The sequence below is a fragment of the Chelonoidis abingdonii genome, chromosome 1 (assembly GCF_003597395.2).
Source record: "Chelonoidis abingdonii isolate Lonesome George chromosome 1, CheloAbing_2.0, whole genome shotgun sequence".
In the NCBI taxonomy this organism is placed as follows: domain Eukaryota; kingdom Metazoa; phylum Chordata; order Testudines; family Testudinidae; genus Chelonoidis; species Chelonoidis abingdonii.
In genome coordinates, this window is record NC_133769.1 from 196,594,714 (window position 1) to 196,611,591 (window position 16,878).

The 16,878-nt window shown below is 45.5% G+C and overlaps 1 protein-coding gene across 1 annotated transcript in view; it reads left to right on the plus strand.

The window, feature by feature from the left end:
• The first annotated feature begins 2,670 nt into the window (after positions 1-2,670).
• The window catches only part of JAM2 (junctional adhesion molecule 2), a 54,829-nt gene continuing 40,621 nt past the window's right edge, over positions 2,671-16,878 (plus strand). Inside the window, exon 1 of the mRNA XM_032781929.2 lies at positions 2,671-3,063. Within this exon, the coding sequence (XP_032637820.1) occupies positions 3,009-3,063 (55 nt within the window). The 5' untranslated portion in view covers positions 2,671-3,008. The remainder of the gene's footprint in view (positions 3,064-16,878) is intronic.

The window sequence follows — 16,878 nt, forward strand, 5'->3', positions numbered from 1 at the left end:
TTCCCTCCCGGAGCTTTGAAAAATCTGGTTTCCTGATTGGTCCTCTGGTCAGGTGTTTGGTTCCCTTTGTTAACCCTTTACAGGCAAAAGAAACATTAACCCTTAGCTATCTGTTTATGACAACCGTGATGAGAGATGGGAGCGGAGTTGACAGGGGAGCAGCAGCATTCGACTCCGTGCCATGAGGACGCGAGGTAAGTCGACCTAAGATACGTCAACTTCAGCTATGCTCTTCTCATAGCTGAAGTTGCCTATCTTAGGTTGATCCCTCCCCTCCCCCCAGTGTGGACCAGGCCTATGTGCCCAAGTAGTTCCTCTCCTGTCTATCCTGCTATTTTTAGCAGTATAATGTCCCATAGCTACCTCCCTGCTTCTGGAGCCTGCCCCTGCCATAGAGAAAGATTGGGCATTGGGGACAGCTCTGGTGGGAGGGAAGCAGTGGGGAAAGGCACTAGCAAGAGACAGGCAGCGGGGAAAGGCTCCCGCAGCTCCCCACTGCTACACACCACAGCATGGATAGCCTGCTTTTCACTGCAGTGTGCAGCTACACATACCCTACATGCTTGCTGCAAGTGGTGTGCAAGCTTTCTGAAATTCATTGTAAATTTTTCATCTCAAATTTCATTCCATTGCATCCCTTTATGCCACCCTAAATAATTCCTTTCCATTCTGGGTGGGTTAATCCTTAGAATACTTGTAAATGATGATCATGGTCTAATCCAAGCCAAATAAATAAAAAATTATTATTGTCACAGTTTGGTGCAGAAGCATCTCCTTGAACTTGTTCAAGATCTATTGTAAAAACAAAAAGAATGGAGATTTGCTGCACAAAAGTAAAAGCTTCCAAATATTTGATGGGATTTTATTGGTGGTGAAGGAAGATAAAAGTAAATGCACAGAAAGTTGAGGCAGCTTCTACAAGTCCTGCTGTGTCTGGATTTTTAACAGTGTGATTAAAAATGAGAAGAAAACAAATTAAAATGGAAGGTTATAGCCAGTTATGAAGTCACTATCCTGGAAACCAAACAAATTGCTGAAGTAAGACATGTGAGAAAGCTCAGCCTCAAATGTCCTAGAGTTTACTATTACAAAAATGGATAGACATTTACAAAATCAATGCAGTGATGATGGAGATGTTCAGCTACCATGAAGAAAAATAAATGAAATGTGTTTTTCATGGATTTTTCAATGTTTGTTTAATACATACATGCTTTACATCCCTCTCTAGTTCACCAGCTATTACTTACCAAGGGGAATGATAGCTTCATATGAGAATCCTAAAACTAGGAACATAAATGTTTTCCTTTCCTGATTCAATTCTCTTCACTAATGCATGTATATGAAGAACTAAGCACTTTTGAAGAAAAGTGACAATTCCATGAAATTTGAGAATAATGGACTTTATCTCCCTGGGATTTATTTTTCCCATTTGCAATCAGGGTTATGAAATATATTCTATGATTTCTGTCAGTTTAAAAAAAATTGTCACACACACAAAAATGAAATGAAGCCAGAACAGAGTATGAAAAATATAATCCTAGATTTTTGTCAGGACACATACTTCTATTTGGAATCCTTTCTGAATCCTTCCCATTTGCTTTTCATTTTCTCTACATACTTTCTGCTTGAAGTGCTCAACAGACTGAAAAAATATATTGAAATATAAAAAGTAACAGGTGTCACTGGGAATACAAACAAAACTGCTGTACGTTTAAATTGGATTTACAACTGTTTTAACAAATTAGTAGTGCATTTGCTTGATTCTTCTAAACATGAGTTTAGTTGAGGATTGGTCCTGCTTTGAGCAGGGGGTTGGACTAGATGAGCTCCTGAGGTCCCTTCCAACCCTGATATTCTATGATTCTATGAGAACAGCATCTTAGGAATCACTGGCAGTTCGAAGGATCGCAAGTGTGGAACTGATTCATAACTATTTGTAAGGACATTGAACATTTGTAGTGATTCAACAGTTATGTGTTTTACCTAGGAATATCTTTAAAATCTAAAAACAGCTTAGCTCTCCCCCTTGTGGAGTCATTTACACTCTTTGGATGGAAAACGCAATTTTATACACAGATTGACTTCACATGGTGCAAGTCAATGGAGGAAAATCAGGCTTCCTACGTGAAATTTCATAACTATTTGTCTGTTGTCTGAGCCCAGTCTTGTACCATTGAGGAAAATGATAACTTTGCCAGTGACTTCAATGATCACAAAAATCAATCCCTATATAATCTTTGGAGTAAGGATCCTGGCTTTTCTGAGCCCAGCATTGTGAGAGTGCTACTGGAACATAAACAAATACAAAAATAAAAAATAATTAATAACAACAATTAATAATATTTGAAACCTACCCTCGCTTAGAACCAGAGATGTTTTAGTTTTCTGTTCAAACTACGCTCCGTACAAACTGTTGTTCCAGGGCGTGGGGCAGCTGCGTAAGAAACTGGGATGGTTTCACAGTGTTCGTGTAAAAGAGAAGTTACGTTTGCACTGTGCATGCCAAGAAGACGATGAGGAATTCATCAAAATTAACATGAATGTTCAAAGCTGCACAGAAGAAAACGGGGGCTGGCTGGGAGGTGGCTTGGTTTGGCTTAGTTATTGCAGCCAGGGTAGCTGGGATTCCCGTTACAGCTGTAATGGACTCGCAGTTCATTTCAAGGTTGCCCCACCCTTCCCCACCACCGGCTCTGTGTGGCTGTGTCTCGCCTTGGCAGCGGGAAGCCTGTGCTGTATGAGGACAACACTGACCCGTCCAACAGTGAGAAGTGGCCCCAGTCCTTTCCGCTCTTGGGACCGTCTTCCCCGAAGTGTGACGGGCAGTGCTAGGACCCGGCAGAAACCTTCACCCCCGGCCTGGGCAGCTGCGGAGACACCTCCCCGCAACGCCCCGAGAAGCTGGAGGAGCCCCCGCCCCCGCCCGCAGGGCGCTGCGGGAGTCCCGCTGGCTGAGGCGCCCTGGGAGCTGCTCCAGCCGCCTCGCGGGAAGCAGCTGGTGCTGGAAGATGGCGAGCCGCAGCCTCCTGCCGCTTCTCCTCGGCACCCTGGGGGCTCTGTGCTGTAAGTGGCGCGTCTCCCCCTTCTCCGCCGCAGCCGGGCCCTGCTAGAGGGCAGCCCCAGCGCCAGCCCCGCTGCTCGCGGCGCCCTTTGTTCGCCCGGCTGCCGGGGCTCGCTCGCCCCGCACAGCCCCGGGGAGCCAGCCAAGGGGCGGAGTTTGAGCCCCTGGCTGTGCTGGGAGTCGGGACCCTGGCTCACTGCAAGGGGCAAGCAGGGACGGCCCGCTCCGTGAAGCGGGCTGCAGCCCGTGCAAAGGGATGCGGGGTTTGGAAAGGGTGGAGCGGGGCTTATCGCTTGTGGTGGCGGGGTAGCTTCTGCGCTAGTCCGTAATGCTGTTGATCGGGCGAGCTGTGGGGCGGGGGCGAGGAGCTGCTGACTCCTCCAGAAGGTGTCTGGGCTCCTTTCCTTCCAACCTATTGATTTAAGCTTCCCTTGGGAGCTCCGTGAAGACGACTTTGCAATAGGGGGTGGGTTTGTTTGGAGAATCCCTTGTTGAATGGAGAGGTGCATCGCTCGAGAGGAAGGCTTAACAGCAATTGGCATTTCACAGCCCCAAAGGAATCCTAGCCATGCAGGGCTGGAAGGGACCAGGCCACAGGAAACCTAGACCATCTCTGCCAAGTGTTTGTCCAGTCTGTTCTTTAAAAACCTCTAATAATAGGGCTTCCACAACCACCTGTGGAAGCCTAGTCCAGAGTTTAACTACCTTTACTGTTTTTTTAAAAAGTGTTTCCTAATCTCTAACCTAAATCTCCCATCTGCAGATTAAACCTGTTACTACTTGTGCTACCTTTAGTGAACATGGACAACAATTGATCACTGTTCTCTTTATAAGGGCCCTTAACATATTTGAAGGCTATTATCAGGCCCTTCCCAAGTCTTCTTTTCTCAAGATTAAACATACTGCATTATTTTAATCTTTCCTCATACATCAGGTCTTCTAAACTTTTCATCATCTTTGTTGCTCTCAGCTGGACTTTTTCCTATTTGTCCACATTTTCCTTAACGTTTGATGCCCAGAATTGAACACAATACTCCAGCTGAGGTCTCCCCACTGCTGAGTAGAGCGAGACACTTATCTCTTATATGTCTTACATGCACCTCAGAATGATATTAGCCTTCTTTGCAACTGCATTACATCCTTGACTCATTCTGTTTGTGGATCCACTATAACTCCTGGATTCTTTTCAAAACTACTACTGCCTAGCCACTTATTCCCATTTTTGTAGCTGTGCATTTATTTTTTTTCTTTCCAAAGTATAGTACTTTGTACTTCATTGAATTTCATTTTATTGACTTCAGACCCATTCTCCAGTTTGTCATGGTTGTTTTTAATTCTAATTCTGTTCTCCAAAGTACTTGCAACCCCTCCCAGTGTTGTATCATCTGCAAATTTTATAAGCATACTCTGTTATCTAAGTCATTAATAAAAACAGTGAATAGTACTGAACCCCAGACAGACTTCTGTGAGACCCAACTATATATCTTCCCAGTTTGACAGTGAACCATTGATAGCTACTCTTAGAGTACAATTTTTCATCCAGTTGTGGATCCACCTCATAATAATTTAATTTAGATCACATTTCCCTAGTTTGCTTATGACAATGTCATGTGGGACTATGTCAAAAGCCTTACTAAAGTCAAACAATATCACATCTACAGCTTCCCCCTCCACTAGGTAGTAATCCTGTCAAAGAAAAAAGTTAACTTGGGTGGTTGTTATTTACCTGGATTTGTCAAGAATAAGCAAAAGCTGTATGAGGCAAGGACTGCCTTTTCTGTGTTTGTACAGCACCTAGCACAATGTGGTCCTGGTTCATGACTGGGGCTTCTAGACACTACTGCAATAATAATAATTAATAATACCAAACTCTTGCCTGTAAAACCAACTTGTTTGCCTACGTGTTTAGGGTCTCATACTGCATCCGTCAATGTGGTAGCTTAGGCCTGGTCTGTATTACAAAGTTAGGTTGATATAAGTCAACTTGTTTGTGTATGTGTCTCTGGCTGCTGTAAGTACCCTGTTATGGTGACACAGTAAGTGTCTGTTACTGCGGTCAATAATCCAATACAAATATAATCTTTTCCAATACTGGATCAGCTTCTGCAGTCCTTTACCTCATGTTCCTTCAAATAGCTCTTCATGGATGCAGTGGTGGATTCACAAATTTGCCACCCCTAGGGCCTCGAAAAATTGCCCCCCCCCACACACACATTCACCTCCGCTCCCCCACGGCAAGCCTGGGAGGGAGGAGGGAGAAGGAGAGTTGTGGTGCGCTCGGGGGATGGCGGAGGTGGAGTTGAGGTGAGCTGGGGCAGGGAGTGGTTCCCTGCCCCCACCCCCCAAGAGTTACTCCCCACGCCCGCCAGCCCCAGCTCACCTCTGCTATCTCTCGAGCGCGCCACTACTCACTTCTCCCTCCCTCCCAGCACTTTCGCTCGGCAAGCCTGGGAGGGAGGGGAGAGAAGGGGAGTTGTGGCATGCTCAGGGGATGGCGGAGGTAAGCTGAGGCAGGAAGCATGGAGTTACTCCCTACGGGCACCAGATCACCTCGGCTCTGCCTTGTCCGAGTGCGCCGCTACTCGCTTCTCCCTCCCTCCCAGCACTTCTGCGCTGCAAGCCTGGGAGGGAGGTGGAAGGAGGAAAGCGTGGCACACCTGGGGGAGGAGGTGGGCTGGGGATTTGGGGAGGGGGCATGAGCAAATTTGCTGCCCTAGGCCTAGGCCTTGTTGGCCTAGGCGATAATACACGGCTGGACCGGGGGACCACTGAACTCTTGTGAAGTGCTATTGACGTCAGTAGAGCTTTGGATCAGGCCTCAAGTGCACAAAACTATTATTGTTTTCTTTGAGCCCAGGAGCAAAAGCCAAAATATGTATCCACCATAGAAATAAAAACAAACAGCTTCAGTACAAATGGGGAGACTATGTACTGATTAAAAACATAGAACATATTGAAACTATTGTATGTAAGCCGTTAAATAGGCTTGTTTCAAAGAAAGTTGTTCATTTGCCTCAGTAAGGCAGTTTTCAAGGTATTCTTTACAAAATAAAGAAGCAGTATTGGAGCTGAAATTTTTCTATGTCTGCAGAAAGTTTTAATTTATTATGTAAAACAAAGAAACCCAAAACTTTCCCTTGCAGTTTCAGAAACTTGCCACAGTTCTATTGACAGAAAAGCAAGACAGAAAAGGGATGTAAATCAGAAGAAAAAAACATTGCCCTGCCCGAAGGGTGCACTGAACATAAACATGAGAAGCTGTAACACTGGAAAAGAAATCTTCTGATTAACAGTGGGTATGCAGCAAATTATGCCAACCATCTAATAAGAATCATACATAGAACATATTTTACTGAATAACCTGTATTTTTGTATCATACATTTAATTTGTTTTGGTGCCTTCAACCTCTTCTCATTTTAGTGATTAGATCTGACATCTGTTTCTGAGGTTGTGTGTGGAAATAACATTTTGAACTGAAATGTGTATGTAGCAGAATCTCACCAATTCACAACGGCGACCTAGAGTGTGAGAATCTAGCCCACGGGTGGGCAAACCTTTTGGCCTGAGGGCCACATCTGGGTATGGAAATTGTATGGCGGGCCATAAATACTCATGAAATTGGGGATTGGGGTGCGAAGGGGGTGAGGGCTCTGGTGTGGGGGTGCATGTTCCAGGGTGGGGCCCGAAATGAGGGGTTCAGGGTATGAGTTGGGGCAGGGGGATGGGGTATGAGGGAAGGGGTTGCGGGCAAGGGGTTGGGTGCAGGGGAGGAGTGAGCGCTCCAGCTGGGGGTGCAGGCTCTGGGGTGGGGCTGGAGATGAGGGGTTTGGGGTGCAGGAGGTTGCTCTGTGCTGGGACTGAGGGATTTGGAGGGCAGAAGGAGATCAGGGTAGGGGCACAGGAGGAGGTCAGGGGGGCAGGCTTAAGCAGCTCCTAGAAGCAGTGGCATGTCCCCCCTCCAGCACCTATGTGGAGGCATGGTGTCGGCCAGGTGGCTCTCTGCGCTGCCCATTCACAGGTGCCGCCCCTGCAGTTCCCATTGGCTGCAGCTCCCATTGGATGGGAGCTGCAGAGCCAGTGCTTGGGGCGGGGGGCAGCGTGCGAAGCCCTGGGGCTGCCCCTTTGTGTAGGAGCCAGAGAGGGGACATACCACTGCTTCCTGGAGCTTTGCTGAGCCACAACATGCGTGGAGCGGGGCAAGCCCCTGACCATGCTCCCTGACAGGAGCTCGAGGACCAGATTGAAAGGCCAGACAGTTTGCCTATCCCTGATCTAGCGTTTAGTAGCCTGAGTGAAGGTTCCCTTTGCATGGATTGGCCATCTCCTATATGAGAGCGGAGGAGGAGGAGAAGGTCGCTGCCTCTACAGTACCATCTTCCCGCTTTCCCTCCACCCCCACCAGAATCTTCTTGATAGAGAAAGAGATTTGGTGCTGAGGAGCGAGTGGCCAGCCAGGGATAAAGAGGAAGGGCTGTGGTCAGCATTGGTGGGAAGTGCCTATTACTGGCTCTTCTTTTTCTTCTCTCCCTTACAGCTACCAGGCCTTGAGAAACGGCTAGTTAATTTGGTTTGTTTGGCCTTTATGGGAGTGGGGACTTTTCGTTTAATTCCTTGTTTGATTTCTTGCCTTTCCAGTGTTTGGAGAGAGAGAGCTATTTGTGACTCTGTTTGGTGATACACATTTACAGTTGTTCTTCGAGGTTAATACTCTGTCTTTTGTCTTCAGATTCCCTCCCATTTGGGGGTGGGGTAAAGGTCTGCTGATACAGCGGTGGGTGACAATTTACATCATGTACTCTGATGGAGACCATGTGAGCTTCCTAAGCTATGAGCTACCCATGGAGAATTTAAAAGGCCTGAAAGAATCCTTGAATGAGAATTAGCTGTGTTCATGGGGCAGTTATAAGATCCAGGGGAATAAGTGCATCAATCTAGATGTGTAGTGGTGGTGGTTTTGGAAAGATACCAATCAGGGCTTTAAATTCAGCCAGCACTGTCTGAAGCAGAGCTCTGGTAAATATTTTTAAACCCGTGGGTCTAAAGCCCTAAGCCTTGGTGTGTCTCACGAAGCTGTAGTCCAGAGCCCTGGATGGAGGTGAGAGACTATGGGAAATACTGTATGAGAATTTAATCCTTTGTACCAATGAATCTAAAAGTACATCAGACCTTTTATGAAGCTTCCAAATTCCGATCAGTCTGATATTTTTTCCTCATGCTGGTGTAAATCAAGATTAACTGTATTGAAGTGAATGGAATTTCATTAGTGAAAACTAGTGAAACTGACAGGAAAATCAGGCCCTGTATGTCCCTATGAGGACTTTACAAAGGCAGTATAGTGTCTTTGGCAAATGTTGCAATGCATCATTCTGACCCTCCTAATTCAATTCTGAGTACATTCAAAACACATATTCCCAGTTCATGGAAAGCTCTACTGCAGGGGTCTCAAACTCAGTTTATTTTAGGGCCAGTGCCAGTCCTCAGATCTTCCCAGTGGGCCAATAATTCACTGAAGATGGTGTTCCGAAAGAAAATGTTTATGTTGTATTTTTTATTTCAGATTTCTTAGAAATAATAAAACTGTCATACAACTTTATACAATTCTTCACCTGCCAGAGAGTTTTTAGTCTTTTCCATACACCTGGCAACACTTCAGTTCTGTCAGTTTGTTGATGTTTGGCTTCAGTGACTAAGGAGTTGAAACCTTCAGGACTGCAGCAAGGTGTGCATTAGATAGTTTTGTCCGGTATTTTGACTTGTTTATATTCATTGGGGAAAAAAGTGGTGCTGCCTCCATGGCTGACTTTGCCTGGTGATTAGTCCCTCTCCCTCAGCCAATGGAAGCTGTGGAGGGCAGTGCCTGCAGCAAACATTGCAGGCAGCGTGGCGGCATGCTCTCTCCTCTGCGGGCTGAAGTGGGGAGGTTCTCAGACCACAGATGGCCTGCGGGCCAGGACTTTGAGACCCCTGCCGTAGCGCAAAGGACTATTTTCAAGAATCTTTGAATGAGCCATATATAGATTTTTTGTGCCAAAACACCTTGGAGATAAAATATGACACACAAGCATAAGAATTTTTGAAAGATGATTTACACCTGGTATCCAATATCCATATCTCAAACAAATTGTTTCATTCATCTAAACTTTGCCAAGAAATATCTCATAGGGTCACTGTAGCGAGGGGGCCTCACTCCCCCGCGCTCCTGAGGGGAATAGGCTAGAAAAGGCGCGGCCACGGGTGGAGGCCCCGCCGCCTGTCCCCGCCCCCCGGAAGTCAAGGGGCGGGACAGGAGGTACAAAAGCCCGGCCCCAGCGCTCAGTTAGGAGAAGGCTGCCGTAGAAGGCAGACACTGGGTCCCAAGCTCCTGCTGGGCCCGGCCTCCCCCGTGCCCGGTATCCGGAGGGGTACTGGCCTAACCTTCCCTGGGGCCAGTACCCAGAGGAGCTGACTGAGCTTCCCGACGCTCGGCCTGTGGAGGAGTGGACATGACCTCCCGACGCTCGGTACCCCGAGGAGTGGACTGGACCTCCCGACGCCGGACACCCTGAGGAACCCATGGTTTGGGACCCCCCGGATGATGCTGGCAGAGGGCAGGTACCCACTGAGGGGGTGGTTGGAAGTGGCCCAGGGGCAGCCGACTCCTGTCAGGCTGCAGACTCACCTGAGCTGATGTCAGTGTGTTTCGGTCAGCATCCCCCACTGACCGTCGGCGGCGTTGACCGCTGCTAGGGCCCCGGGCTGGAATGCAGTGGAGTGGGAGGGCCTGCGTCCCCCCTGTCACCCCTTCAAGGGTGGCAGACTCCCCCTCCCCTGGCCCGAGGAGGCCATTCACGGTGGATACCTTATCGCCCAGCCCCTGCTGAAGGGCCTGAGCTTAGACTGTGTGTTGCCCTGCCCTGCCCAAGGGCCTGGGCTTATATATATTCGGTTACCTTGTTGCTCAGCCCCTGCTGAAGGGCCTGAGCTTAGACTGTGTGTTGCCCTGCCCTGCCCAAGGGCCTGGGCTTATATATATTCGGTTACCTTGTTGCTCAGCCCCTGCTGAAGGGCCTGAGCTTAGACTATGTGACAGCCCCGCCCTGACCCAGGGCCTGGGTGTCTAGGGACCAGTCGTTTGCTCAGCCCTGCACCAGAGGGCCTGAGCCACTTACTAACTGCTGTTGGTTCACTCAGCCCCGCCACAAGGGACGGGCCCCGGACCGACGGAGTGCGGTGAGCCGGTGTGGCTCCCCTCCGCCCTCAAGGAGGGTTGAGCCCCGGTCCTGCTCCGCTACAGTCACACATACAAAACTTTTAATTTATAAACAGCAATGGCATAGTACGGGGAACAGCAACATTTGGCGCGCGGCCCGCCAGCGTAAGCCGCTTGGTGGGGCAACGCCAGTTTGTTTACCTGCCACTTCTGCAGGTTCAGCTGATCGCAGCTCCCACTGGCCGCGGTTCACCACTCTGGGCCAATGGAGGCTGTGGGAAGCGGCATGGGCCAAGGAATATGCTGGCCGCAGCTTCCAGCAGCCCCTATTGGCTTGGAGTGGCGAACCGCAGCCAGCGGGAGTAGCATTGACTGAACCTGTGGATGCGGCAGGTGAACAAACCAGCCCGGCCCGCGAGGGGGCTTACCCTGGTGGACTGCATGACAAAGGTTGCTGATCCCTGGCATAGTACTTAACAGAGAAGGTTTTACCAGGTAAAATCATTGTTTTTTACCAACCTGGGAAAAAAATAGTTAGTCCCAGTGTACAGCATTCTCTATTTTTAAAATTGTTTAATGTACACCATATTACAGTTAGTTGTAATTACATGTCCGAATTGTGGTTACATAAGGCAGTAGACTTGAAGATTAATTTAGGGTTGTATAAATAAAAAGTAAAACCGTTGTGGATATAATACTACATGTAACTATAATACTGAATGTCGGAATGTCTAAATACCCCTTGGTTTGATATTTTCTCAAGAAAGTTGTACATGTCATGACTCATGTTTCAGTTTTCAGTATTATAAGGGCAAAAGTTGAAAACATCTGATAATATGAAAACAACAATACAGAATTGTAGGCTAGAAGCATTAAGCAATCAAAAGCATGCAGAGCTGCAGACTACCAGTCCAGGTCCATTTGGCCATGCAGCATTCTGTATCAGAAGACCAACTTTGATTTAGTGGATAGACTGCACCCATTTCTCATTTTGAATTGATTCATTCTGTGCTTGCTGAACACTGATGCAATTGCACCCTGTTTTCTATGAAGTCAGATAGAATATCAGATTTTTCTACTATGTTAAGGCAAATACTTCTCCTTTAACAGTGAATGAAAAATTGATCTTTGGTATGGAGCACCTTCTGCTAGAAAGGCAATTAAATATATCAGAAAGTCAGGATTTTTGCTGAGCAACCACTGCATTCCAGTTTCTTCTTGTTCAGCTGACAATTCCTTTCTTGCATACTTTGGATGAGGGAAGTTGGCCAACATGTGTACAGGAGTAATTGCATCATGAAATCTTTTGTACTTTTGCTTTGTGTGGTGCAAGATCTCCACTTACCAAGATATATATATACAACATCAACTATTGATGTGTCCCTTTGGAGTATGTCAAGTGCCATAACAACCAGTTTCAATTGACTGATCAAGTTCTTTGGTTCTCAGTAAATCCTTGATTATTAGTTATATTGACCACTCAATATATGGTACCTCATGATAGCTCACAATCCTGAAACAGTGCGGCTGACTTTTAACATACGTTTCCAGGCATGTTGTTTGAATGTTCTCAAATCCTTGGTGATACACGATGGGTTTTATAGATTCTTAGGGTTATTTTAACCAGGCTCCAGGCTGACGGTGAATATGGAAATACTTTTGTAAATCTACATATTTCATCAAAACACTTGGCGTAAGGTCTTGTCAAGTGAAATTAGCCAACGTGATGCACATCTATATGTAACCAAATTGTTGACATCTTGTTCAACTCACTTCTCACACTTTGCATCTTTTTCCCATTGTCTGTCAGGTAATGCTTAACAACACAACTATACGGGTCATTTACTAATGCCTTGACTTTCCCTGACACTGTAACACAGTACTTTCCAGTCTTATTGCTTCCAGTGTCAACCACTGATACATAAACCTCAGTTTTCTCTAACTGCACACAGTTCATTGGAGTAATGTGCACAGCCATCTTGTGTCAATGTAACTGCTTTTCCGTGTGATCTGTTGCATGTTTCTATCCTCAAGCTATCAGTAACTGCATCTAACAGTTCACCAGCTATCTGCTTTTGATTGGGTGCTTTGTAATCTCACCGTAGGCAACTAATCAGCAGCCCTCACAGTGGATTTTCCAACTGCAAGATGACTTCCCACTGCCTGGTAGCAGCTTGGAGTTGCAAGTTTCCACAGTGCTATCACCACTCGTGCCTCTGCTGTCAGTGCAGCTCTCATGCTGGTGTTCCTGTGCTGGGTGGCTGAGCACACAGATTCAAGAATGTGGCCTTGCGCATCCAAAAGTTCTGCAGCCACTGCTTGTTATCCCACACCTGCATTGTGATGTGAACCCCTCAGTCAGTGTTTGTTTCTCAGACTCACAAGCAGCACGCCACTCTTTGCAGCTGCCCCACGAATGCCATCGTCAATCTTTAATTGTGTTCCACAGCAATCTGACCCCAGGAGATCGTCGTGTTCCCTGCGGCTCTTCTTGTGGCTCTGCAAATACCAGAGCTCTGTGCGTCCCATGTTTGAAAGGCACGTGACAGTAGGGCAGAGCTGTACAAACTTCATGCTTCTGTCAGAGATGACAAACAAGAAGTCCCATGCAGGTTTGTCAGACTTTCAAAATAGTCATGGATAGAGATAGCACTATGGGGTGGAGAAAGTTGCATGGTAGGAAAATAACCTCACAGTCCCAGGGTTGACCCATGTGTGATTTTTTGGACCCACTGTGCGTTATCGTAACTTACCAAAAGACAGTGTACGGGACTGTAGTGAGTTGCACATCAGGATACCTACCCATGGTGCATCATATTGGGAATAGAAACAAGCTCTCTTGGTGAGTACGCTGAGCACTGATGCAAGAAGCCAAGTATGCAAGCGCATTAAGCAATATACTAAATGCGGCAGCTTCCTGCTGACATAACTTGTGTTGCCAAAAGTTTGTAGCATAGATATGCCCTCATTCTCTTTCCTGTGCAGGTATTGACATCCTATTAAGGATCTGGCACATATATTCTGTGACCTGGCTTGGATGACACAATGTATGAGTGTAGCAAAGTCAAGACTCACCAGTGTGATGCCTCCTGCTGGTCATCTTGGGAATTAGCTCTTTTCCAGCATATGGAGCGCCCTCTGCTGGCCAGTGTCTCGCCTGCTGCTGGCCCCATGTCCCTCGTGGACCCTAGTGCCCTTTTCTTGAGGGTTCTTCCCCAGCAGTATCCCCACACTCTGGGTTTCCCCTCCTAGGGGAACCCCCAACCCTCTAAACCCACCTTGCCTCAGTGGCTACTGCCAGTCGTCGTCTGCCCACCACTCACTGGGGCAGACTGCAATCTGTAATGACCACTCATCACTGGCAAGGGGTTAGGACCTGCTGCCTTTATCTATTCCCAGGCTATATCTCTGCAGCTCCATTATCTCTGTAGGCCGTCCCACTAGGGTGAGAAAAATATATGAGCAACTGAAGAAACTTTTTATTTAATGGAACAATTCTATCAGGGTTTTTTTCCCCACAAAATTTTGAGAATGTTCTGAGTAAACTACTGTTTTTTTTCTTCAGCAGGATGCTACAAAGGGTTTCCTAGAAGCAAAGCTCACCTCTTTATGGCAGGGAAATAAGTTTTAAAATCATTAGTATTTTACTCTGAACTTATTCATCCCAGAAATGTTGGAAGTTTAGTGTGTAAGAATAAATGTCTTCCCTCTTTCTTCATTTTAGTTTTTGCTTTAATAATTATTCCCCAACAAGAAACATTTGTTGATTTCACACATATCCAGTAGAAGATTTATTATAACTGCTTTCGTTCACATCCTTTCAGTTTGCATGCACTGGCCAACATGAAAGGGTAGTAGAAATTCTAGTTTGTATTTTCATTATGTATTACAGTCCTGTCACCTTAATTTCTTGTCCTGAAAGGGATATCTTGCCTGGCAGGAGGAATTCTGTTGAATAAAATCGCATTCCTGTTTGCAACCACTGATCAAAGCGTGTTCTTCCTTCTGGACAGGTGGAATTTTAAAGCTCTAAGAGTTATAATGAGTGAAATAGTTTTGTAAAGTGAGACTGTTGGCCAGGTTACCCTGTTCTGGGGGAAAAACCTACAAGAGAAATCTCTGTGAGGATCCCTCAGTTCTGCTGGAAGAGCATAGTTTCCTTTCTCCCCTCTGTGTCTTGCAGTATAGACTGCAAGACCATGCCCCACCCCTCGATCCCCCAAAACCTCCACTGAACCCCAGGGATCTGAGGGTACCCTAGTGCATTGTCTGGAAGTCTGGGTCAATGGTCTGCTCAGGATAGAGGTCTGCTCAAATTCTTTGCCCTCACCATGACCTGTCCTGCTCCCTAGCCCAAGGGAATCGCTGCCCTGGAAGGGAGTTCAGCAGAAAAGGTAACAACACAGCTCCTAACTATGTTATCTCAGTAAGCTATTCCCTGTACAGAAGAGGGATGATGTGCGTGTCCTACTGGTCCCAGTCCAATGTCTGCCTTCCCCCTGCTCAGATCTATGCATCCACTGCCTACTATGCATAGATCTGGAGATAGAAGAGCCACGCATAGAGGGAACCTTCTGCATGCAAATCTCTGGAGTACAGTTTCACGTCCAGTCCCCTTGTTTCTGAGGTATAGGCACAAGGGGACAGAATTAAGGCTGAATATTCAGCCTTCACTTTTGCAGTTTCCTTAGCCAAAGAGCTTGTTTGTTTTTTCCTCCCAGTTTTAATGTTGCAATAACGCATGTATTTTTTTGGTGCAAGGAATATGTATTATGTTAAGTCTGGCTGTTTTCTTCCAGACTCTTCATCTTACTTATGTCAAATCTACTAAAGAATATATTTTTAAAAATCTTTTAAAAATATACAGTTATATATGTTTTTATATGGCTTCCTCTGTGGATCCAGCTGAGAATTAGCTTCTTGGTATGCCCCTGTTCCGTGAGACAGGACCCTCTGCAGTGTGTGAGATATTCTAGTTATAGAAACATACATAATCCCCTTTCAGAACTAATTTTAAAATTGCCTTTCATTTCATAGAACTATATCTTATCTTTAGGATCAGATATGTCCGCATAACCTTGTATGCTATCATGCTTCCTGTTGACAAATACGTTCTCTTCAGTGGTAATGTAGATTGAATTTTCCTTGTGAGAGATGAATTTTGAGACCAGTTCTTTATCCCTGAGCTAGGCTGTCTATTGAGTGTGACTGACTGACCTGCAGAAAGACACAGCATGATGGAATTTCAGGGCATATTATATAAAATAAGTAAATCCCAACCTTAATCTAATAACCTTTCATCTCTCTTTCAAACCAAAATAATATCCACTAAACAATAGCCTGTCCATCCACTTTCAGCAGACTCTCTCTCTCTCTCTCTCTCTTTCTCTAAAAACAGTGAGCCATTTTAGAAACTCCTTTTTTTGAACATGAAGAGGGGAGGTTTTATTTGGCTTGGTTCCCTAACAAACAGATAAATCCTGTTTAACATGCTTATCTAAAGGAAAACAAAAATACATTCAGAATGGCAACTGTTCACACAGTCCATGAAGTTGTTTTTCACTTCCAGCAACTGACACATCATTTATGTCTGTTATGGGAGACCATCTGTATATGTCAAGGCTGTATGGAATGCTTAGTGAAGATCTATTCTGAAAAGTTACGATGGCAGAAATAGAATCTGTTTTAATGAGTAGATCTGCTGCTCATCTAAGATCTGCTTAATATAATGAAAGAATTATGTTGTTTTTTTCCCGTCCCTGACAATCTTGTGGAACAGACACAGATTTGGAGAGATGACTTATGTGTCAACAAAATTAATAACTAAGTTCCAGTGTCGTGTCTTCGTGATTAATTGTTTTTAATTTTGTTAACTGATCAAATTTGATATGTAAATTGGAAGACAATAAATGCAGCTTTTTTTTTTTTCAAATTCATTTTTCAGAAGAAATCTGAACTTTTAAGGTTTACTTCCTGATTCAGAGTTCTGCCTTATGGAATTTCATTTCCAATCTATTTACCAAGAAACTTTTATTTCTAGCAATGTAATTCTGCAAAAGAGACTGCTTTGTCTCCTTGCTGATTAGCAATGCAGACCTCCTTATGTGATGATCTTCATCACAGAAAGCTTGGTTCAGAAATCATGGACTTTATAATCAAGCTAGTTAAAAAATTCACTTCTGTTGTACACCTGCTGGGTTTTATTTGAGGCAAGGAAAGGCTAAATCAGTTTACCAGTTCACTTTACGATCAGTGGTCCAGTTCATTTGTTTTCAGTTTATACAATAGTTGCTTTGAGGGCAGAGAGGGACAAAATAACACTCCAGACAATTCAAGATAATATAGTAACCACAGTAGTTGCTGAACTATTAGTGAGGTTATATATTAAGTAGAACTTTTTTTAAAAAAAAAGTGTGTAGGGGGGTTTTCCATCTCTCCCCACTGGCTTCAATTTGTTGACTAGCTCAAAGATTAAGAAACATAGGTCATCCTATATTCCCCTCTCTTGTCCATTCCATTTGTTTTTCTTTACCTGTTGTCTCTCCTTGTATGCTTGATCCTCCCAGTTCTTACAATCTGCCTTTTTATTCCATGTTTGTACAGTGCCTACCACAATAGGCCTGCATT